The sequence below is a fragment of the Pseudorca crassidens genome, chromosome 4 (assembly GCF_039906515.1).
Source record: "Pseudorca crassidens isolate mPseCra1 chromosome 4, mPseCra1.hap1, whole genome shotgun sequence".
Classification (NCBI taxonomy): domain Eukaryota; kingdom Metazoa; phylum Chordata; class Mammalia; order Artiodactyla; family Delphinidae; genus Pseudorca; species Pseudorca crassidens.
The window spans coordinates 66,342,755-66,366,467 of record NC_090299.1 but is presented as its reverse complement, the minus strand read 5'-3'; the positions used below and the strand labels follow the sequence as shown (position 1 = coordinate 66,366,467).

At 36.1% G+C, this 23,713-nt stretch overlaps 1 protein-coding gene across 6 annotated transcripts in view; it reads left to right on the top strand.

Moving 5' to 3' along the window:
* Window positions 1-23,713, top strand: part of ATP8A1 (ATPase phospholipid transporting 8A1) — a 235,562-nt gene that overhangs the window by 94,953 nt on the left and 116,896 nt on the right. For all 6 annotated transcript variants that reach the window (XM_067735836.1, XM_067735834.1, XM_067735838.1 and 3 more), the window contains 6 exons: window positions 5,415-5,487; window positions 7,640-7,745; window positions 9,340-9,422; window positions 13,715-13,764; window positions 17,678-17,747; window positions 23,322-23,406. In XM_067735836.1, the coding sequence (XP_067591937.1) occupies window positions 5,415-5,487; window positions 7,640-7,745; window positions 9,340-9,422; window positions 13,715-13,764; window positions 17,678-17,747; window positions 23,322-23,406 (467 nt within the window). The remainder of the gene's footprint in view (window positions 1-5,414; window positions 5,488-7,639; window positions 7,746-9,339; window positions 9,423-13,714; window positions 13,765-17,677; window positions 17,748-23,321; window positions 23,407-23,713) is intronic.

The window sequence follows — 23,713 nt, the reverse complement described above, 5'->3', positions numbered from 1 at the left end:
CTTCCCTGGTGGCGCAGTGGTTGAGAGTCCGCCTGCCGATGCAGGGGACACGGGTTCGTGCCCCGGTCCGGGAGGGTCCCACGTGCCGCGGAGCGGCTGGGCCCGTGAGCCATGGCCGGTGAGCCTGCGCATCCAGAGCCTGTGCTCCGCAGCGGGAGAGGCCACAACAGTGAGAGGCCCGCGTGCCGCAAGAAAAAAAAAAAAAAAAAAACACATAACAGTTAACACTTAAGTGTGTGTAGATTATTTAACATATTTACATTTAGTCAAATTTGAAGGCAAATCTATAATGTTTCAAAAACACTTTCTTGACATTAAAAATAATTGGATGATGGCTGTAGCTCTACTCACTTAAATCTATTAGTATAAATAGTTTACAGAGATGAAATCATTTCCCAGCCAGTAGCCACTTACTCCAGAATTGGTATGGGTTTCTTATTATTGCCAAGTACCATCAGCTAACATATGACCTTATAGATTAGTTCATTTCTATTAAAAAACTACCATTCTCTAGACAGATAGTATCAATATTTAGAGGAATGCACAAAAACATCTGCTTATTATCAACATCCATGCAGCCCTAAGATGCGCTTATTTTCCAAAACTGTATATTTCATTACATTTTTTTCTTTTTCTAATTTTTTGGTGGAAAATATCAAGCATAAACAGAAGGAGACAGATGTACTCATTCACTCGCTTCAATAATACGTACTCAAATCCAATTTCAATTCGTCTATATTTCCCCTCGCTATTACTTTGAGGCAAATCCCAAATAACATATTATTTCACTTTCTCTTAACTATTTGGTATGGTTTCTCATTATTCTTTCTGATAGTTGTTGTTTTTCCTTAAGTAAGTGCTAGCGAGGGTGATTCTCCAGGAGGATTACCTTAAAGTGTTCTGTGCTTAGTCATTTCACTGTGGTTTTTAGTATTATCACGGTATCAGTGGATAGTACCATTTTCTGGTCTTATTTTCTCATTTCGTTTTGGTCTGTAATTATGTATGGAATGAGTGGTATTTATTTATTCTGCTGCAATCGTTAGGCTCACTAAAACATTCTTCCAGGTGTGACTGTATAATAATGAGATCTAACACATCCAAATTAGTGTTGGTCTTCAAAGTAGTCACTTTGACAGGTAATTTATTTATTCCAATGAAGCAACCATTTCACAAAACGTTTTTGGAACTCCTCTTTTATAATTGCCTTCAGAAATACTTTGAACCACACAGAAGAGCAGATCTCATTACTTTGGTCAAAACCGGTGTCTAACAAAAATATTATAATTGAATTCAATCGCTTGTTCATATTCTTGGACTTGACTGGACCTGATACTGAATAACCTATTCATTTCTGAAAATCTCCCTTTAAGAAATTTTGACTTGGAACAGTAGCACCATTCAAAAGCAGAAGGTGTAGATCCTTTCAAAAAACAGTGCTTTGCAGTCAGACTGCCTTTGTCTTCCCATGTGTGCATGTGTGTAGCGTGTATATGTATATAAGGTATACATTTAGTTTGTATGTAGGATGTGTATATATTTCAGCTGACAGGATTGGATTTTGTTCTGACGTGGATTTTGTTGTGGTTTTTTATTTTTAATTTAAATTTGATTTATTTTTTAAGTTCATAATGCATTAACATGTTACAAGTTCAAAGGATGTAAAGAGGGAAAGGTTTCCCTCCCTTACCTGTCTTCTAACCTCCATTTCCCCTCCTGAAGGCAGCCAATGTAACCAGTGTATCCTTCCACATCTACTCTACTCATATACATGCATGTATTTTTTTCTCTCATATTTTTATAGAAAGTGAAGCATACTATACATACTGTTTTGTACCAGCTTTTCCTTTGATAGTGCATCTTCGAGATTTGTCCATAGTCCATGGAGAGCCTCCCATTTTTTGTATAGCGTTCTGTTATGTGGATGTACCACAGTGTTTTTAAGCAACAATCCTAATAAACTTTGGGTTAGTTCTAATCTTTTGCTATTAAAAATGCGCTGCAAAGAATGAATTTGGTCGTACAGCATTTTGCACCAGGTAGCGTAAATTCTTAGAACTGGAATTTCTGGATCAAAGGATTACATGCATTTTAAATTTTGATAGAAATTGCCAATATCCCTTTTTAGAAATTGCACCAATTTTCATTCTCACCAATGATAGATGGTTTAACTGTTTTCCCATAATCATAGCAGTAGAGCTGTCAAACTTTATTTCTGCCAAAATCATAAATTTAAATCTCGTTTCTCTCATTATGAGGTAAAATTACATGTACATTTAAAGCCACTTGGATTTCCTTCTTTGTGAACTGTGTGTTTATATCCTCTGCTCATTGTTCTACTGCATTGTTGATTGTTTTATTATTGGTTTCTACAAATCCTTTTTATTTTAAGTGAAATAACCTTCATTATATGTGTTGGAAATATTTTTTTTTCCCAGTTTGTCATTTGACTTTTGACTTTGCTTGCAATAGTTTTTGCTATGCAGAAATGTTTTAGCTTTATACAGTCAGATTTTTTTATTTGTTTTGTTTTCTGAATCATGTATAATACTTAGGCCTTTTCTACTCCTAAGTTATTTTTTAACTTAGTTAAAAATAATTATTTTTCACTTTAGTACTTTTATTAAGTCATTCACCCATTGGTTTAAGGTAAAAGGTATGGCTTGAACTTTTTTCCTTTTTTTCTGATGACTCTCTTGTTGACATGATTTCATAGTCCACACTGTCGTGTATGAAATTAACTAATACTGGACTTCCCTGGCGGTCCAGTGGTTAAGACTCCGCACTTCAATGCAGTGGGCAAGGGTTCAGTCCCTGGTCAGGCAACTAAGATCCCACATTCCCCTCAGCACAGCCAAAGGAAAAAAAAAAAAAAGAAATTAACTAATGCTGATTAGGCCATATTTATTCTAATTTATATTTATTCATAAAATTCTGAATCTTCTCAATTTTTATTGCTATAAAAAATAGATTCTTCATATTAGGATGATCAGGAAATAATTATTTACAATGTATCACAGCTTTTAAATCAGCCTACAAGAAGCTGCAAATTATATGACATTGTGGGTTAACTGCTCAGTTTTCTCTTTACCTTAACGTTACAACCCCTGCCTTATTACTTTTTGCAAAACACCATAATTTCTTTGTCTCCTTTTGAGGCAAAGTGTCACCTGAAAACTTCTATGGAAAATTTTAACAAAATGTAGATGTTGCCTTGCACTTTTATTTTTGAGCAGTTTCCGGATTCATATAGCTTTGTCAACTAACAGTTAAAACTATTTTACATTTAATGCAGTTGGTCCTTATTTTGCAATGACTTGAGCTTCCTAATTTTATCTGTTTACTTTTACTAAAGGTGAACATTTTGTGAGATTTTGGAGAGGGGTAGTGAGAGCTCCATGCCTGAGGTATCCAACCCAGGCTATGTGATTAGCAGATGAATTGCTGGTGGTTTTTATGATCCTGGAAAGGAAGCTGCTTCCTGGGAGAAGAGTTATTTAGCATTATCCTTGTCAGAAGGCTTCACTGATGAATAGAGGGCAGGATGTGTCCATGTATTAATAAATATTTCAATTGCATATCTAGTGTTATTTGTTATAAAACATTTGAAAGTTTTATCAATTGTGTTAACTGTGATTTATGAAATGAAAGAATTACTGGTGAGATTAATAAGACATATCTTCAGATTTATAAAGGCTTTTAACCTGGAATTCTTTAGAGGGAAAATAGATCTCCACATGAAAGATGTTACTGTGAATATTCCTTGACATTTCAATAATTATTATCTAATAAAAAGTGGGGAAGTATAGCTAAGAACTATTAATAATACATTTTATAAATAATAGGGAAATTTTATAGAGACTTGAATAATTAACTATTTTTAAGAAATGAGAATTACTTGGAGGAGAAATGTACGTTAATTTTTTTCTGTCCACCCATTGATAAGTTGTTTAAAAGTTCTTGGATTTTTTTCCTTTCATCTTTAAAACTAGAGGAGGAGGAGAAATAATAGTAGTAGTAATAATAATAAAACATAATGTGTTTATTCTGTCTCCCACTGATGTTTTTGAAAATTCTGATCTACTACATGCTAATAAAGCTGAATTATATTACAATTTTGAGAATTAATAGACCAGACTATTACATGTAAATAAAGACATATTTTACTATAAACACTCTAACTTCCTTCTTTGGTTTATGGGTAAAATACATATATTGACAATATGGTTTATGTTCAATGATTTCACACTCTTTTTTTTTTTAATGATTTCTCCTTCCTTTCAAGCAGCTGGCTTTAAAATATGAAACTCTTGATATTTGGGACACTGACACTGATAATACTCTTTGTAACCTGTAAAAACTGTGATTAAAAGCTTTCTGGATTACAATTACTTAGTATTGAACATGTTATTTTTTCCTCAGCGATTTCTGATATTTCCATCTGTGCACAAAAGCTTTAGATCTATATATTTTCACTGAACATTGAAAAGTATACCCTTGGGGTTTGGTACTTCCACGTAAATGTTTCTTGTCCTTCCTTCGAATCTCACCATTTTGATATTAAATCGCATGGCTATGAGACTAGCAATAGCTAGGTTATAGAAGCAATTCTGATTTGATTTGTTTCATATGGAGTTCATGTTTGCTGATCTGAAGACAACCACAACACAAAACCCCATGCACTTTTATGGTTTGTTCTCCTTATATACAGAGTAAATGTGATATGTACATAAATATATCAGGTATTTGTTAGTGATAGATAGATGTTGATGAAATATGTAAACAGTTTATTCATATTTTAGTTTCATATGATAATCATGTGGTATTAGTCACTTCAAATAATTTCTCATGGCTAAAGTAAAAGGATATTATTTTTTATAATACCTCCATTAATTCTCAAAAATTTTTAAACTTGGAAAAATTTTGGAAGTAGAAAATTTCAGTCCCAGGTATTTCAGCAGTTTTGTTACTTTTTTTAAATTTCATGTGACTACAACATAATTTTACCCCAGGAAAATGAACTGTAAAAGACTCATTACACTGCAAAAGACTTTCACATTTTAGAATGTTGGAAAATATTTTATGATTCAGTCATGAAATCTGTGATGTCTTATTTAGAAGTGCAGACTAAATTATATTTAATCTATTAAGAGTTTGCAGGCATAATGATTTATTTTAAAAGTAACTTACATGGACACCAAGCGGGGAAAGCGGCTGGTGGGGGTGGGGGTGGAATGAATTGGGAGATTGGGATTGACATGTATACACTGATGTGTATAAAATGGATGACTAATAAGAACCTGCTGTATAAAAAAATAAATAAAATTCAAAATTTTTTTAAAAAAGTAACTTACAAACAGATCAGTGGGCTTGTATAAATGAACCAAGTTTGCTCCAATTTTTTTCCCCTTTAGGCAGAGCTCACAGTTTGGAGATGAAAAAACATTTAGTGATTCATCATTGCTGGAAAACCTCCAAAATAATCATGTAAGCAACATAATACTATTATCTTTTCATTAATAAATGAAAACTAATGAGTGTTTCTCTGAATTATCTTCCATGTTTAAATATTCCTTTTTTTAGTTTCATGATCATTTCTGATAATTAGCAAAATCTATTATCTCTAAATTCTTTTTACTTGGCCAACATGAATTCATGGTTGTTAGAAATTTAGTTTTAACAATTGTCATTAATCAACATTCTGTTTTTAAAAATATTATATATTAATTCTAGAACTCTATTTGTATGAAGCAGCTCATTGTTAACAATTTCAGAACATCTATAGAAATGAATTTCCTGCTCAGAATTACTGGCCAGTGCTAAATCTATACAATAAGAACTTCAGACATCTGCCACCCAATGTGAACATTCCACTTATGCAAGTTACTGATACTTAACTAAAATTCCATCCGATCAAATGATATGGTCTCCTAAGTTTAAACCCCCAATTTTTTCTCACAATCGCTTCAAGCTCAATGTGTCAGAACTTGAACTCATGCTCATCACCCCAAAACCTAGTCCCTTCCTAGCACTGATGGACTTACCACCTGGGCAGGGCCCTAGTAATGTGTTCATGTGGTTATTTTTGCCTTCAACAAAGCATGAGCTTCCAGATGCACAAAATCTAGACCTAGGCCCACCTCTTCCCTCTTGTGTTCTCAGGTTCAGTAAATTGCACCATCAACTAACTGTCTTATTACTCATTCTAGGAACTTAGGGTTGCTTTTGATACCTCCTTCCCCTCCATCTCCAGATCTGTAATGAGTCACTAAGCCCTTGTCAATATGACTTTCTGTAATATATCCTAAATGTCTTCTTCACTTCATTCTCACTTTCTCTACCCCAGTCCAGACTACTGGTATCCTCCAGGTGGATTACAGCAGCCTCCTAACCATTCTCCTTGTTTCCGTTTTTACCCCCTCCAGTTCTTGTTGCACGTGGCAGCTGGAATGATGCGAATGTAAATCAAGTCCCATCACTCTCCTGTTTAAAACCATGCCAGAGGGCTTCCCTCTCAACTTACAAAGTTACATGGTCCGGCCCCTGCCTAAGTCTTCGGCCTCACGTGGAGCTACCCTTCCTTTCTTTCTCCTCAGGCTACACCGGCTTTCTTTTATTTTCTCAAACACACTTCATTCTTTCTTCCTTTAGAACCTTTTCAGTCATGTGTGATTCCTGCTTGTTGGAAAACTGTGCTTAGTTCTTCATGAGGCTAAAACTTCAGCAGCTTAAAAATCACATTGTCATGAGAACAACCACAGACTGGCCTATATCATATTATATGATATTTGCACATTTATCCTTTGAAGCTCTTTTCACACTATAAATAAATAATGCTTGCATACTATTTATGTTCTGTTTTCCCCACTAGTCAAAGCTTCACATATCAGGGACCTTGTCTGTTTTGTCTGCTCTTCGAGGCTTAACACAGTTTTTTTTCAAATAATGTTCGGATTTACCTTTCCAGTCATTTCACTTTTTTGGTCCAAGAGCATAGAGGAATATTTTTCCTTTATTAATTCGAATGACATTTTTCTTCATCAGGTACCAGACAAGAAGATGTTTAATTTTAAAAATCTGACTGCTTTCTTGCAGAAAGGATCTTGTCTTCCTCAGGCCATGAGAGTCCATTGTATAAAGGACTTCTCAATCAATCCTTTTTTATTTAGTAAAACGTGTATCAGGTTAAGGTTGCCATTTTTGCAAAAAGAGAAGACAAACCTTACAGAGGAATCCCCTGCCACCATCATCTCAGCCCAAAGTAGTGGAACCACAGTAAGAGTAGATGCCTAAAATATAGATCTGATCAGGAATTAGAACCAGGTAAATGAACATTTTAGAATTTCTCTCCCGTCCTTAATAACAAGATTCAACCATATCTGCCTTTTTCGCTGTACGGTTTCTATTTAACAAGACAAAGTGGTCTTATATAAATGTTTAGAAAAGGAATGAGAGGGTGCACAAATGAATGATTTTAGTTAAAAATATTTTTTCTTCATAATAGTTGTTGGCTTCTTGACTTCCACACCTTCAATATTTAACAGCTGCACTCTTAGTAAATATGCATGAAGTAGTATTACTATCATTAGTGTCAAATGTTTAAATGAAAGTGGCTAAATTATGTGTTTATTTCTTACAGCCAACTGCACCTATAATATGTGAATTTCTTACAATGATGGCAGTTTGTCACACAGCAGTACCAGAGCGGGAAGGTGATAAGATTATTTACCAGGCAGCATCTCCAGGTACAAATGAAGCAATTGTGAGGTATTTCTTGCTGGAAAATTGTTCTGAAATTTGAGATTGTTCAGAAAAATTTAATTTGAGGAAGTAAAATAAACAAGTTATGTTTTTCAGATTACAAATTTTATTTACTAATTAGATAAACCTTGGCTTTCAAAATTAAATATATATATTTTAAAATATATAACTTTGTGTAACATTTGTTATATGGCATAAATTACATGTAAATTTGAATAACAAAATTCACACAAGTAAAAAAAATGGTACTTTATATATACACATAGTAAATTCTCCCTTCTTTATAAATAACTAAGAATAAACTGTTAGTCATAAACTGTTTTTGCACATAAGCAGACAGGAAAAGGAAGATCTGTTTGCTTAAATAGAGCGCATTTTAGAATACCAATTTTGCTGTCTTCTCTTGGAGATGATAATCAGGGAGTTCGTTGTGTATTTATTTGGATGGGAAAAGTTTTACACATTTGAAGGGATTCCATAAAATATGTATTAGCACAGTTATCATTATTTAATACTTAGGCTTATTTTCAATGAAAAATTGGGTAAATAGTCAATTTGATGATTGTAAGATTTCAGGAAAGAATGAACACACTTTGGGGAACTTTTTTAATAAGTGTTTTAAACTGTATTATCAACCAGCACCTGCTCCCTTGTAGAATGTACCAAATTCCTAAAAACCAAAAGATCTCATATCATTAAGATAGAAGCTATGTGAATGTTTTATCCCACACCCTTCCCTAAGAAACAAGAAGGTCTGATGTAACAGGGTGATGTAAGTAAATAATATATAATACAACAAAGCATCAGTTCATTTATATCCATTTAAATTGACCCCTCAACATTAATAGTATTAGTTTTTCTACATTAAACATTTTAGGAAGAAAAGGATAAAACTTAAGGCAATTTCATGCCATTCATTTTTTCCAGTTTTATTAAGAAATAATTTACATATATCACTGTATCTCTAGTACTTATTTATCTTATAACTGGAAATTTGTACATTTCGATCACCTTTCTCCAGTTGCCCCTTCTCCCACCCTCCACCTCTGCTAACCACATCTGATCTCTTTTTCTATGAGTTTGGGGTTTGTTTTCTTTTTTTTCCCTTTAGATCTTACATATAAGTGAGATCATACAGTATTTTTCTCTCTCTGTCTGGCTTGCTTCACTTAGCATGATGCCTTCATGTCTATCCGTGTTGTTGGCAAATGTAGGATTTCCTCATTTTTTTATGCATCATTCATTTTGAGAAAAGTTTTCCAGAGAATATGCTGGACCAAGGGGTATATTTAATTATCCTTCTTAGGTATGTTTGGCTAACAGTGAAACTTAATCTTCAGAAATATGACTCTGGGGTCTATATGTGTCTCAGATTCTTAAGATCATTCTACTCATTCCTTTGGCATTGTCGTATAATTTTAAAAGAAGTGGATTTCAGTAAAAGGAGCCAGAATAAAAAGAATTGTAATTCTTTTTAAAATTAAGCAGAAAATTGGATTGCAATAGTGTCTTTCTGTCGTATTTGGGGTAATTTTTTTTTTCACTGTATATTTGCTTTGTCCTGTTTTCCTAAAACAGATGAAGGAGCCTTGGTCAGAGCAGCCAAGCAACTGAATTTTGTTTTCACTGGAAGAACACCTGACTCAGTGATTATAGATTCAGTAAGTTATTTATTTTTAAGTCTGTTTTTTATCAAAGTAATACATATGCTTAGCTTCAAAGATAAAACAATACCAAAGAAGCTCAAAATAGAATAGAGGTTCCCAACTCTAGTTCTCCTCCCCAGAAGCAAAAACTTTCTATTCTTTTAGCTATTTCTTCGGACATTTACACATCTTATATATATTTTTTAATGTTTGATGAATGATATATGTATTGATTCTTCAATTTTAGACATATCTACTGACTTTCTATTCAGTTATATTAAATGAGGAGTTATTTCTCTTGACTCACCATCCCTTCCCAATAGTATTATAATTATATTACAGTATTTGGTTAAACAAGTATTTGGACCCAGATTTTTAAATGGGCAAAAGACTTGAACAAACATCTCACGAAAGAAGATATACAGATGGCCAGTGAGCACGTGAGAACACATCATCAGTCATCAAGGAAATGCAAATTAAAGTCTCAATGAGATACTACTGCATACCCACACAAAAGGTAAAATTAAAAACATTGGCAGCACCGAATGTGAAGGAAAACGCAGAGCAAGTAGATCACCTGTTTTTGCTAGTAGACGTGTAAGATGGTACAATCCCTTTGGAAATCCTTTTAGAGTTTTCCAACACAGGTAAACATGTACCCAGCCCAGCGGTTTTACTCATACTTAACCAGGAGAAGTGAAAGCATATGTCCACAGAGAGATGTGTCATGGAATGTTCATAGCAGCTGTATTCAGAGTAGCCAAAAACTAGAAACAAATCAAATATCCATTACTAGGCGAATGGATGAACAAATTGTAATATACAATGGAATAGCTAAACGATAGAAAAGAGTAAAATATCGATTCATCAAGAGCCTTAATAAGTCTCAGAAACATCATACTGGGGAAAAAAAAAATCAGACACAGAGGAATGCATACTCTTTTTTTTTTTTTTTTTTTAAATTTTTGGCTGCGTTGGGTCTTCGTTGCTGCGTGCAGGCTTTCTCTAGTTGTGGCGAGCAGGAGCTACTCTTCGTTGTGGTGCACGGGCTTCCCATTGCGGTGACTTCTCTTGTGGAGCACGGGCTCTAGGCGCCTGGGCTTCAGTAGTTGTGGCTCGCGGGCTCTAGAGCGCAGGCTCAGTAGTTGTGGTGCACGGACTTAGTTGCTCCATGGCCTGTGGGATCTTCCTGAACCAGGGCTCAAACCCGTGTCCCCTGCGTTGGCAGGCGGATTCTTAACCACTGCACCACCAGGGAAGTCCCTATTTTCTTTTCTTTAATATTGTCTGTCCAGATACAAAATTATCTCCTGAAAATAAATATTTTTTCTTTATTTTCTAAACATGAATCTCTTGTCTTTTTTCCAATTGCTTGACTTTCTACCTACTACTAATTGTTCCATACCTTCTTAGTGCACTTTTATTGGTACAATTACACCAGATAATCTGCCAGTGGGTAGTTGTTTCCCTGAGACATCCCTCCAGAAGTCCTCCATTCTCCTTGGTCTGGGCCAGTTTTGCCTGCTTCTCTGGCACTTGGAATTCCTTTTGATTGTCTCCTGTTTTGGACTTTCTATTTCCCGTAAGTCAAAACTTCTTTCTTAGTAAACTCGCTGGTGTTGATAGAACACATTTTCTGTCAATTTCATCCTATTGAAAAGGTGTTATTAGAGAAGCGGAAGTCACAGTAGTGACAGCCTTCAGTAAACTTAGCTCCTGACTCAGGGCTCCAAGCTGCCCTGGTGGACAGTTCAGTCTTACTCGTGGTTGTCAGGAGGAATCGTTCTCCTGTCTCCCTGGGGACTTTCTTCACCTCTCTTCTGTGTTAGATTTTCTGTTTCCTGGATCCCATATTTTCTTTGTTCTTGGCTTACTCTTGTTATTGTGGAACACATTCTTTATTGGCTTCTTGAGAAAAGGTGCATGGAAAGTTATTTGGTTTTTTGTTTTGTTTTGTTTAGTTCTTTCAAGTCTAAACATTTTTTATCCTATATTTCTACTTAATTGGTAGTCTGGCTGAATGTAGAACTCCAGGGTGGAAATCAGTTTCCTGAAGAATTTTTACTGTTCCTCTGTCTCCTGGCTTCCAGTACACCTAATTGAGAAGTCATAAGCCACTGTGGCTCCAGTCTTTGTGACTTGCCCACCCCTCTCTCTCTGGAAGGTTGTGGGATGTTCCTTGTCCCAAAAGTTCTGAAATTTCATGACAGTGTCCTTAGTGAGAATATTTTAACCCATTGTACTGGGCACTGAGTGGACACTTTTCCATTTGGAAATCAATATCCTTCCATTATGGAAAATTTTCTTGAATGAGTCTATTCATTTTCCTTCCCTCTTTTTCCTCTGCTCTCTCTTTTTAGAATTCTTGAACGCATCTTTTAACTTTTCTGTCCTGCTCTTCATGTCTTTGCCTTTTTGTTCTACTTTTTGGAAGTTTTCCTCCGTGTTATCTTCTCAGACTTCTGTTGATTTTCTTTTCATTTCTGCTATCATGTTTTGAGTTTCTAGAAGCTTTTATTGTTTTTTCAGTATTTCTTTTTTTTTTAATAGTACCCTGTTCTTGTTTCACAGGTGTTGTACTTATGTTTCTTCTCTGGGAGGAATAATGATAGTTTTTTGACGTTTTCTTTTTTCAACAATTACAAGCATTTAACAGTTTAAATAAGCATATGGTTTTTACTGGAATATAAAGTGGTCTTAAGCTGTCATTATAGTTGTTTTGATTATTGCAATGGGAAAGTGATACTTCACCAAAAATTAAATATCAACTTTCAATGTTCTTTTCCAGAGTTTCCCATTCTCCACTAAGGAGAAAAGAACAGCATTTAATTACTGCAACACTTGCATATGGGATGTATACTAGACTATGCCAGTTCTTTGACAAGAGCTTCAAAATGCAGAATCATAAGGCCAGTCTCCTCCTATGCCACCAAAGAGCAGTATACAGGACCTAAATAATAATCACAAAAACATAACAATTGTACAAGCCATCTTTTTGTTTCAAACATTTTCTTCATTTGCTTCATGAATGCCATTAAAAAGCATATACTGGAGAGTACAGCAATATTTCCAAAGGTATAAAACACTGCAAAAAGTTTTATGCCACCAGGAAGCCACAGTAATCCAGTTCCAATGAGACAACAGAAAATGCCCATAGAAAGCATATGACAAACCACTTCATTCTGGTGTTTGAATGACCAGATGTCTGGTGTTTGAATGACATCCAGGACCTGTCCACCAGCCCCTCACGTCCATCAAGAAACCCAGAGCCTGACACCCCACAGGCCGACATGGATGTTTTCTTTTTGAATTCTCTTTCCTCCAAATTGCTCTTATCTGTTTGTTTTGGGTATCTGTGATCCATGTTAATAGCTGTCCTTGAATATCTATTAATCTTTGGTTTTCTCATGGTTAAGAGTGAAGAACGTGAAAGCTGGTGTGGCCGTTCTGAGCATGAGGGTATTTGTCAACATTGGGCTTCACTGTGGGGTGGTCTGGTGGGATTCCTTTGGGAAGTCGTGGTTGTCTGTACCTTTAGGGCTTCTCTTGGTCTTGTGAATTCCCCAGAGCTTCATTTTCTGGTTTCCACCTGGAAAGGTCTGACTGCCAGAAGGTGGGGGCCAAGTGGGTTGGGGTCATTGGGACCTAGCCTCTAGTACAAATATGATAACAGTGCTGTATCTTCAAGTGTGCCAGTCGACTTCTAGATGAAAGAGCCTCTGTTTTACCCTCTATAGAGCAAAGCCTCGGTCTTCTGCCAGTATGCAGGAAGAGCCAGTGCCCAGAGCTACTTTTCTAGTAGCTCTTTCCCAGTCCTCCCATTTTAGGCCCCTCTCTTTCCTCCCAGTTCTAGAGCTACCTGCTATTCCACTTCCTTCAGCCTCTTAGGGATTATGTGGTACAAATCGGGTTGGTTCTCAGCTTTTCCCATGGCTACTGCAGGCTTTGAAACTTCTTGTATCTGCTAAGGATGCGTTTCTCACTGATCTCTTTTCTGGTTTCCATGTTTTTTGTGCAATTTTCTCTTCTCTTATTTTCCTGCCATTGCAAGTTTCTTTCTGAAGTGTTTTTTTTTTTTTTTTTTCTGTAGTTTTGATGGGGCTTTGGGAAGGATGAAAATTAAATGTGTATGTTCAATCTTCCATCTTAACTTGAAAAGTTAGTAAGTTCAATTAAAGATGATGTATTTCAGAAGGGACAATTTGTTTGTGTTGACATTTTTTACATTAAAATTTCATGACTAGGGTTTATTTCCAAGACGCCAAAGATGCCAACTCTATGTAATCAAGTTTTCCTTTTCTTCATAGCTGGGGCAGGAAGAAAGATACGAATTGCTCAATGTCTTGGAGTTCACCAGGTAAAACATCTGCTCTGTGGTTTGTATGTATGACATAAATTTCCTTCCATTTTTATTTAACTAAATTTATTTATACCAAATATTAAATTAAAATCTTTAGTGCAATTTTTAATTGTCATATCTGTAAGTAAATCATAAACAGCACTCTTCAGAGTCTTGTAAGGCATTACTCCTAGAGGCAATATAAAAATATTTTTGAACGTAACTGTCTGCATTACAACTGTAGGGGGTATAGGACCAAGACAGTGATCTGGAAATATCGTTATACTTAGAGGTGCCAAGATTTATTTAGCATGAAAATGAATCAGAGTCAGGAACCCACCATTCTAATTAAGTGTTCATTATAACATCTAATTATCTTGGGATACCCATCTCTCTGTTAGGTATAAAACCAGTTCCCATGTAGTAGGCAAGGGCAGAAAGCAAAAGGATTATTTTACTTACTTTATTTCCTAAGGTCAAATAAGAGAGGCCTTCCATTATGGGCAGTGATATCTCTATGAGTTTTGGGCTCTTTATTCCCACGTGACTATGTAGTTTCCCAACTAACCTACATTCTTGGGGCAAAATGACCTCAGCTACAGACAAGAGGGTCTTTATAAAGATTGTGTCACCATTCAGGGGACACTTAAAAATATCTTCAGGACGTAATGCTGCTGTTCAAGGAAATAAGTGTCTACTTTTTTTCTTGAACTTTTTCCTACATAAGGCAAGTCTGTACACTAAGAGGCATTTTCTTTTCTGTGCCAACATTTGTTGCTGTCTTGGTTAGGAGTGACCACATGCCAGTGGTTAATATCAAAAGTAATGGGATCTAATTTATTATTTAAACATTGTGGTTTTTTTCACTTGTATGCACTGAAAGGCTCAAAGAAAAATGCATAAGAAGAAGTTGGATGATTAACTGTCATAGAATATTCTCAAAGTGTATCCCCCATCTTTTTTTTTCCACATCAAAGTGACTGTTTTTCCTAAGCCTACTTGTATTATGTCTGTAATGTATTATAAATAGTGTATCAGTTAGCATTTGGATATGTTTGTTTACGAACACACACTTAGAAACACTATGTAAGTGGTAAGTGTGTGAAGAAAAATAAAGCAAAGTTAGCAGCTCTTTCAGGATGCTGTGATGGGGGAGGCTTAAGGGTATTAAAATAATCTCTGAAAGACATGAGTGGTTTACACTAGGATGATGGTAGAGAAAATAAAGTGAAGTTGATAGAATGCAGATACCCTTTGCAGGGATGTCAGGGGGCCATTGGTATGAATTGGATGTGGCAGGAGAAAAGAGGGGGAGGGGCTAGGGTTCCTGGCATGAGTGACTGGGTAGATGGAGGTACTGTTTACACAAATGGTGGATACAGGATAGATGCTGAGGCTGAGATGTTTGAATCGTTAAGTTTTAGATGCCAGTGAGATATATATACATAGAGATGTCAGGTAGGCAACTGGTTATAGAGGCCTGACACATAGAAGCCTATGGCTGAAATATAAATTTGGTAGTCATTGGCCTGTAAATGGTATTTAAAAGCCATGAACATGAGTTGGATCTCCTGGATATAAAATAATAATAGAGTAAGGGAAACAAAAAAGGCTGAAGATTGAACTACGAGTAACTCTAAGGGTTGATTAGCAAAGAGGAATTAGCAAAAGAGACTGCTCTGTGATTAGAGAAAGAGAGTGTAAGAGCATAAAGCCAAGGGAAGAGGATAATTTCCAGGAGGGAGTGGTCATCTGTGTCAGAGACTGCTGCAAGGTTAGGTAAGACAAAGCTGAAAGTAGTTGTTGGACTTAGAGATTCAACAGCTGGTGGAAAGAGAAACAAGATGGGAGTGACTGGGGAATGAGTGGGAACTGTGGATGGCAACTGTTTTGAGAAGTTGAGCTGTGAAGGGGAGTAGAGCGTTGAAAAGGGATGCGTGTGGCTCAGCGGGGAGGGTTGTTTGGGATGAATTTCTCAGGAGAGAGACTAGAACTGTTTCAGTACTGATGAGAAGGATCCATTCCAGGAGGAGAAGATACAAGTTCAGGGGAGAGCAGCACAGCTTTAGGAGTGAGATGACCAGGAACGCAGGGTGAGAGAAGATTCACAGCGCATGTGAAAGGAAGGTCTCTGATACGAAAGGAAGTGTTCCTTCCATGGTAACAAGAAACAAGACAGAGGATGGTCCACAGTGGATAAATGTGCAGGTTTTAATGGCAGAAAGAATAGGGATTTCTTGTTGGAGGCTTCCGTCAAGGTGACTGCAAAAATTCTGAGGGTCAGGAATGACAAGGGCACATTGGAGACTTGAGGAATGGAGAGGTGCTTATAGTCCTGTGGGGAGACAAAGAGCAAGCAAGCTTATTAGAGAAATGTAGATGACGAGGCAGCATGGAGCACCCAGTGACGTTGGGACCATGTGTTTACTAATCTCTGGCTGGGTGACTTTTCTCCAGCAATGTCCACTTACCCTGATGGACCACAGAAAGGGTTCCTATTCACCCAAGATGTGGGAGTTTTGCCAGGAGAAGGAAAGAGCAAGAAAGTTGATGAGTTTGGGACCATGCCATCAAAGCTGCATTAAGAGAGACATGAATCATGAAGGGCTGAGATAGAATACCTGGATGTGATTACAAAAAGGCGCCCAATTAAATGTAGTCCTAAAGCACAGGAATGAAGATCAGAGATATTAATACAGTGGGGATTAGAGATGGAGAAAGAGAGAACTAAATACTCCTAGACATTTCTGAAGGAAACTCCAGCTGTATGCTATGACATCAAATCTAACTGCTATATTGCACTCATCTCAGTTTTTTAGCCACAGAACGTTATAAGGTAACACAAATAGACACAGACACTTGAGAAGTCTTTTTTTACCCCTGGTTTCTGGAGAGAATATGCTTATACACAATTAGTTCCAAGTGAGGCTTATCCTGTGCAATGCCATACCTGTTTACTCTGTTCACTGTTACTTGCAATCTCTTTGCTAATGCATTAAAAGATGTTGTATGTTTGACTAACAATTTTTATCTGTCTGTACTGCCAACATAATGTTAAATTGTTTGTGCTCATTAACTAGAATTTGCAAGATAAATTAGGTTTTTTACATGATGCCAGTGGTTTGCTAGTAATCATTGAAAAATGATAGTCATGAAGGCTTAAGTGGGTTTTTAAAGTTCTAGTGTTTGCCTTTATGTGTGATTGGATGTGTACTTAAAATTGACTTTCTGTTTGAATAAAAAAAAAAAATCCCACAAGGACTCAGAGGCAAAAAATACACAAATCAATTTTCATTGCAAAGTAAAGGAGCTGTTACAGTGGAGGATTCCTGGACTGAATGTCAATATTATGACATAGTATGAGAGTGTTTCGTGTTTGGTAATTGCAATCATTGTTGCTTTTGTTGTGGTCATCCACTTATAATGCTTGGTGTCAGTTTATTTCTCTCTTGTAAAAATAAAATACAGTGTGTGTGTGAAAAAAAAAGTTCATATAGACAAAAAAAGATAATTTCTTTGAAGTACGGTAAATCAGCCATGTTTGAATATCAAAAAAATTGATTATCGTTTCTCTTTTTAATAATTCATAGAAAAAGATACTGGCTTAAATATTTTTTAAATCTGAAAACATTGAACTAGAACTCTCCTTTATCCTGGTGGATACTAACTCTTGCAGGTTTCTAGGGAGCTATTTTGTAAATTATTCCTCTAGGGAAGCAGATGGTACCCTGGTGCCTTAAAAAACATAATGTAACTTTCAAAGGACTCAGCTATACACCCAGGGGATGGTTTGTGTATGTGGAAGGATCGGCCTCATAATTTGGTCAAATTTATTTTTTCACTGGGAGTATTAAAATATGTGAGACGTGACAAACAAATAGGTGTATCTTCTCGCTACGCTGACACATTGTGGAAAACCTCTTTCTTTCAGTGCTAGAAAAAGAATGTCAGTGATTGTTCGCACTCCATCCGGGAAGTTACGACTTTACTGCAAAGGAGCCGTAAGTTTTTATTTTTGTCTTTTACAGTTTTGATTTACGATGGTTTATAATGGATACGTTAAGCATTCTGCTACGGAAATGTAACACAGATGTTTAGCCTGAAGCTGCTGACGTCCACTTTGGGTAGTGTTTTATAGTAATAGTGTTCAGCCTCTTCTGGTGAAATATGGAATTCCTTCTGGGTAAATTTGGTGCTTTGAAAAAGTTTGGCCTGGGTTATTTATATAATTCAATGTTTGGTACATAATATTTGAGGTTTGTTGTTTAGAAATATGTTAGAAGCCAGTTAAATACGGAAAATATTTTAAAATTGAATTAGAGATGTAGTGACCTATACCAGTTTGAATTTAATTTTTTAAAGGCCGTAGAAATGGGGGAAAAAATGGATCACAATTACTGCTATAATTTCTTCATGTGGAGATTACTATTTGTATTGTATTTGCATTGGTTTAATTATAACAGAATTTCTAACTATTGGTTGGCTATGGTATATGGGTAGGTTATATTGATAAAATAGTCATTCTAACTGAATTTTTCTAGTTGAAATATGTCTACACTCATGGAAATATAAGAAATCTACTGCCCAGGGCCTTTTCTTTCTAATTCTTAAAATTAGTTAATATTTCCCTTTTGAATTATCCTTTCCAGGTACCTAGTATAGTTGGAGTAGTCAGGTAACTTACCAACTTGGAACTTTCCAATTTCAACTATAATCACCAATCTTGCTTTATTACATAGAACTTGGAAACTGAACTTACCAAGAAACCCAAGCTTATTATTTGAATTCCTGTTGAGAATGTTTTTCAGTGCCTTGGTTTTAAAGCATTGAAATGTAATTTTTGAATGCTTGGTTTTAAAGAATTTTGGTAGAATTATTTCATGGTGTCTCGTGAATGTAGTTTTAGAATTCCTTTGGTTGTTGATTCAAACATCTAACATTTGTTTGCTGCGTGCATTTTATCTACTAGACTTTCAGCTGGATTTGGAGGTTAGGAAGATAAGACTCAAAACTTGTCAGGAGCTTAAGACTACTCAGGGAAATATATATAAAGAGAAGATTAGGATACAATATTAAAATATATTGTAAAGATCTTCCACCTCCCAGTGGTAATACATTAAGTGATAAAGTAATAAAGAGAGCCCTTAAGACCTCCCACTTTAAACAGTTTGTATGTGTCCAGTTTAACTACACCCAGTCCACATCCTCTTTTCTTAGTTTTGAGTAATCCAGCTAGAAACTTTGTTTGGGGCATTAAAGCACTGAATAAAAAATAAAAACATTGGACTTCTTTTTTGAATAATCATGAAGATAGTTTGCATACATTAACTTGCTTATTGCCGCTCCCAAATTAGCTATGATATGTGGTTGAATACTAAAAAAGCATAAACATGTAAAACAGCAAGGTGTATTTGAGAACTATGTGCAGTTTGGCAGGGAATAGCAGAATGTGAGGTTAGAAAGGTGAGCATGGGTTAAGTCATGGGTTTTTCATGCTCGAGAACTTGTTCTTTCTTTCTGGATCATTCTGATGCCATTTAGAAGGTGATTTAAAGCAGAAAAGAGATGTATAGAGAGTTAGCAGTTGAAGCTGTTGACTACAGTCCAAGAAAAAGTTGATAAGGATCAAAACCTTATAACAGACAATTGCAGAGAGGATTAAGAGGACAGAGATTTAGGACTTAGTAATTGATTACATGTGGGTGATGAGGGAAAAGATGATCTAGGATTATCAGATTTCTGTTTAGCTAACTAAATAGACTAAGTGATACCACTTACTAAGATAAAGAGTTGGGAGCTACATCTGGGCCATAAGAGCAAAGATACCTGCATTTCACAGGGGAAGATATATGGGGTGCTGATATAGGAGTTAAAAGTGTAGCTGGAAACTAAAAGCAGGGGATTGATGAGATCTCATATGGAGAAAATAATGCATGAAAAGAGAGGAGGGCTAAATGTGAAAAGTAGAGGATTCAGGAAGGACATTGAAATTTGGAGGAAAGCCTGAGGAGCCCGTTGATTCCTTGGCAGAGTGAATAATCAACAGGGACAAGTGCAACAGAATACCTTAGTAATGAAAGCCAATTAAGAAGTCTTCAGGGGCTTCGCTGGTGGCGCAGTGGTTGAGAATCTGCCTGCCAATGCAGGGGACACGGGTTCGAGCCCTGGTCTGGGAAGATCCCACATGCCGCGGAGCAACTAGGCCCGCAAGCCACAACTACTGAGCCTGCGCGTCTGGAGCTTGTGCTCCACAATAGGAGAGGCCGCGACAGTGAGAGGCCCGCGCACCACGATGAAGAGTGGCCCCCGCTCACCGCAACTAGAGAAAGCCCTTGCACAGAAACGAAGACCCAACACAGCCAAAAATAAATATAAATAAATAAAAATTTAAAAAAAGAAGTCTTCAAGAATATTTTCCAGTCAACATGGTATTATCTGTTCATAGTTTGATGCACCTCCTTTATTCCAAAATCATAGCAGTGATGGATATAGTATAAAGAGAAAACAGAGGTAGACCAAAATAGGTATAGAAAATCAAGGTGGTACACTGAACTGAAGTCTTGAGCTGAGATGGGTAGGAGTCCCAGGCCCTGGGTTGGTAATCAGGGAGCAATGTCTAGAGTTTGGTTTCTGTGGGACAATGGGCACAAATAGTACTTTCTGTAAAATGCAGATAGGAGCCAGCCTCCCCTCTTTAAAACCTAAGATAGTGGTAAACTTCCTAACCAGGAGAAGAGCTGAGGAAAGCTCATTCAAGCCCCTACTGGAGAGTACAGAAAACCACTAGATTGAAATGCATGTGAAGAAGGAAAGAGCAAGAACAAAACTTGGAGACACATGAGGAAATCTCATGTCGAAGAGAGAACAAACATGTAAACAACTGGAGCATAAACTCACTCCAGATGAAATCATTTGTGTAAACTGTTCTGACAGAGGATGTTTAGAGCTCAACATGATAAAGAAATTACAGTTATTTTTAATCAAAAAGAAATTTGGGGGAGAGGGGAGAATAGGTTACATGTAAGATAAATTAGAAATCATAAATAAATTTAAGAAAAAAACATCAACAAATGAAATAAGCTCTAGATAGAGTTGGAGGGGTGAGGATGGAGTTAGTGAATTGGAAGATAGTATTTGAAGAGTTCATTTAAAATATCACACAAAGAAATGGGGTGTGTGTGTGTGTGTGTGTGTGTGTGTGTGTGTGTGTGTATGACTTATTTTTCTTGCTTTTTTCCAGATTTTCAGTAATTGGGTTGTCTTGCTTTGTTAATTTTTAAGTGAAAAAGAAGGAAAAGTACACAATACACAAGTTGTGTCTGCAGTAGTAGCCAATTTAGGGAAAGTTACATTTACACAAATAAAAATTTAATTTATTCAAGAAAATAATCCTACTCCAATATTTATATTCAAGAGAGAAATTAGAAACTTGAGTAATACACTTAATGCTTTAGGGACCTTAAAGTGAGTGCAAATTTTCAAATTAAGTGCCCCCTAAATAAAATTCTGTGCCATATGCAAAAAAGACCACATCTAAAATTAGTTATTTCTAGCCATTCACCACCACGGCAGAGGCAAAGTGCAGATAATTCTGAATGGCACACATAAACACAGTAAATGTTTGTCTGTATTTAAATATAGATGTGTATAATGTCTTTAGCAAATATTCCAGCCCCAGCTTCATGCAGCAGATCAATCTCAACTTGGTGTTTAGCTGGACAACAAGGGCAGATTCCTTGATGATTAGTAACTGGCTAATTTATAGCAAGATTATCTGCATGACATCAGTATAAATTACAGTGCTTAGCTAAGTAATTATATAAGACCTTTTTTTTTCCTACTTGATACTTTATTATTATTGATTCTTAAATTTCATTGTGTAGCTCTTCTTTATTTGGCTTTACTGTATAATGTGGTATTCCATATAAGTGAAATTTGGGGATAACTGAGAATTACATCAGTGCTTTATTCATTTCACACATATTTTTTGAATTCTTGCCATGTGCAAGGCACTGTAGGTGAGGGACAGAGTAGCACTGGAACTTCAGACTAAAAGATGAACAGGAAAACAATGCTTTGTATGAAAATTTACCGAAGACAATTTCTTAGCCATGAAGCCTAGGCTCTTCACATAAGTGACTGTAATCTGACAGTGCATGCCACTCCAGCAGCATCACCCAACCATGATTTTCCACTTTTACCTTGCCAAGGGCTAAGACACCAGATACGTAAATCCATTTAGGGTGATCATCAGTTTCTTCCACTAGAATGCTTAACTACATTGCAGAATTTAATCTCCCTAGCTTTATTACGTATCACTTTTGTTTTCATGACCTTAATTTTTTTAAAGATTTTCTTAATTTTAAAATGGCCTATTTTAATTTCATGGAAAATTTCATTAGCCTCTCAAAAAACTAGTTTGTAAGTTATACCTTTCGTTCTCAGAAAGGAGCCATGAGGGGAAATTATCATTTCCTTTTGCTTTGCCCCTCTTCCTATTCCACCACTGAAAAATGAAGAGAAATTCATAATCGGAGCCTGGAATATTCCATCTGTTCTGAGGTCACTAAGTTCTGTTTCTCTCAAGGGTTCTAAATCATACTCCATTAGTCTGCTTCCAAATCTCAGCCCTGAGACTGGAGACCCCAAAATGAGTAATGCCACTGAGAAAGTAATTGCAGGTAAATGATTTATTTTTTCCTGGTCTAATAAAACCATGAAGGCCAAATACTAAAATTCCTAAAACATTAAACCCAAGCTGAAGAACAACTAAAGGAACAATAGGCAATTTATAAAGGGACAAGAATTAGAGAAGCGTACTGATGCTTAAAGTTAAAGCTGAAAGGTACTTTAAAGATAATCCGGTAATTTAATTTTACAGACTAAATAAATTGAGCCTTAAAGCTAAAGTAACACAATGAGAAATATTCATCTGTAAGGCAATGCTAGGCTTGTCCAAGATCCTCCCTGCTCTACCCACCAGCCCACTCCGTGAATTTAGACCTGTGTTTCTGAGAGTTTGTTCTTTTGTGAGCACCAATCCCATGAAGATGCCCTAACCTCTAAGAGGTTCAGTAGTAAGTTTGGGGCATATACCATACCGCCCCCTTGGAACCACCATGCGCATTAGCGTTTTAAAGGCTCTAAGAAGTATTGCAGCAGGGCAAGCTCTTTCGCTTTGTTTACTCCAGCATTTTCCAAACTCTTTGAGTCCTGGACCATTCTTCCTTATAGCACCTGTGAACACTGCATTGTTCTGCAAAATCTTCAGGGGTTGGGGGAGATACTGCAGCACATCACAGGTAGGCGAAGTATTGATAGAATATGAGGTTTTGAACATTGCAGTAATTATGGATTTATTCAGAAAGGAGAAAGATGAAAATATAGGACCAGAACCTTATTTCTTAGTGTCATAAGGGAAACAGTGTTATTAGGGAAAAATATTTTGTACTTCAACACTAATGCTAAAAGTGATTTTTTTAATACTCATTTGCTGCTAATAATGTTGCCAACATCAACTTTATTAAACTCAGAATTCTTAGTTTAAGTGTGTATACCTTCTGTTCGTTTTCCAGGACACTGTAATTTATGACCGACTAGCAGAGACTTCAAAATACAAAGAAATTACCCTAAAACATTTAGAGCAGTTTGCTACAGAAGGTGAGTGTAATATGGCAATAAAGCATGATTAAAATAAAATGAAATCATGTACTACCAATATATTACAGTATCATTCTTATTATTTTACTTAGAGATTCCTAAAGTAAGATGAAAATAAATGTTGATAATTTAGATTATACTCTATGCTGTTCCCACCCATTTATTTTATTTTGCTCTCCTGTATTTATTAAAATTCTGAGAGACTTTGCCCCCACGTTTTAGGGGATGTAGGGCCTATTAATCTGTTTGCTTTTTAGAATAAATACTGTTTACAGGTGTTTTTTTTTCCAGCATTTCAGACTTTCTT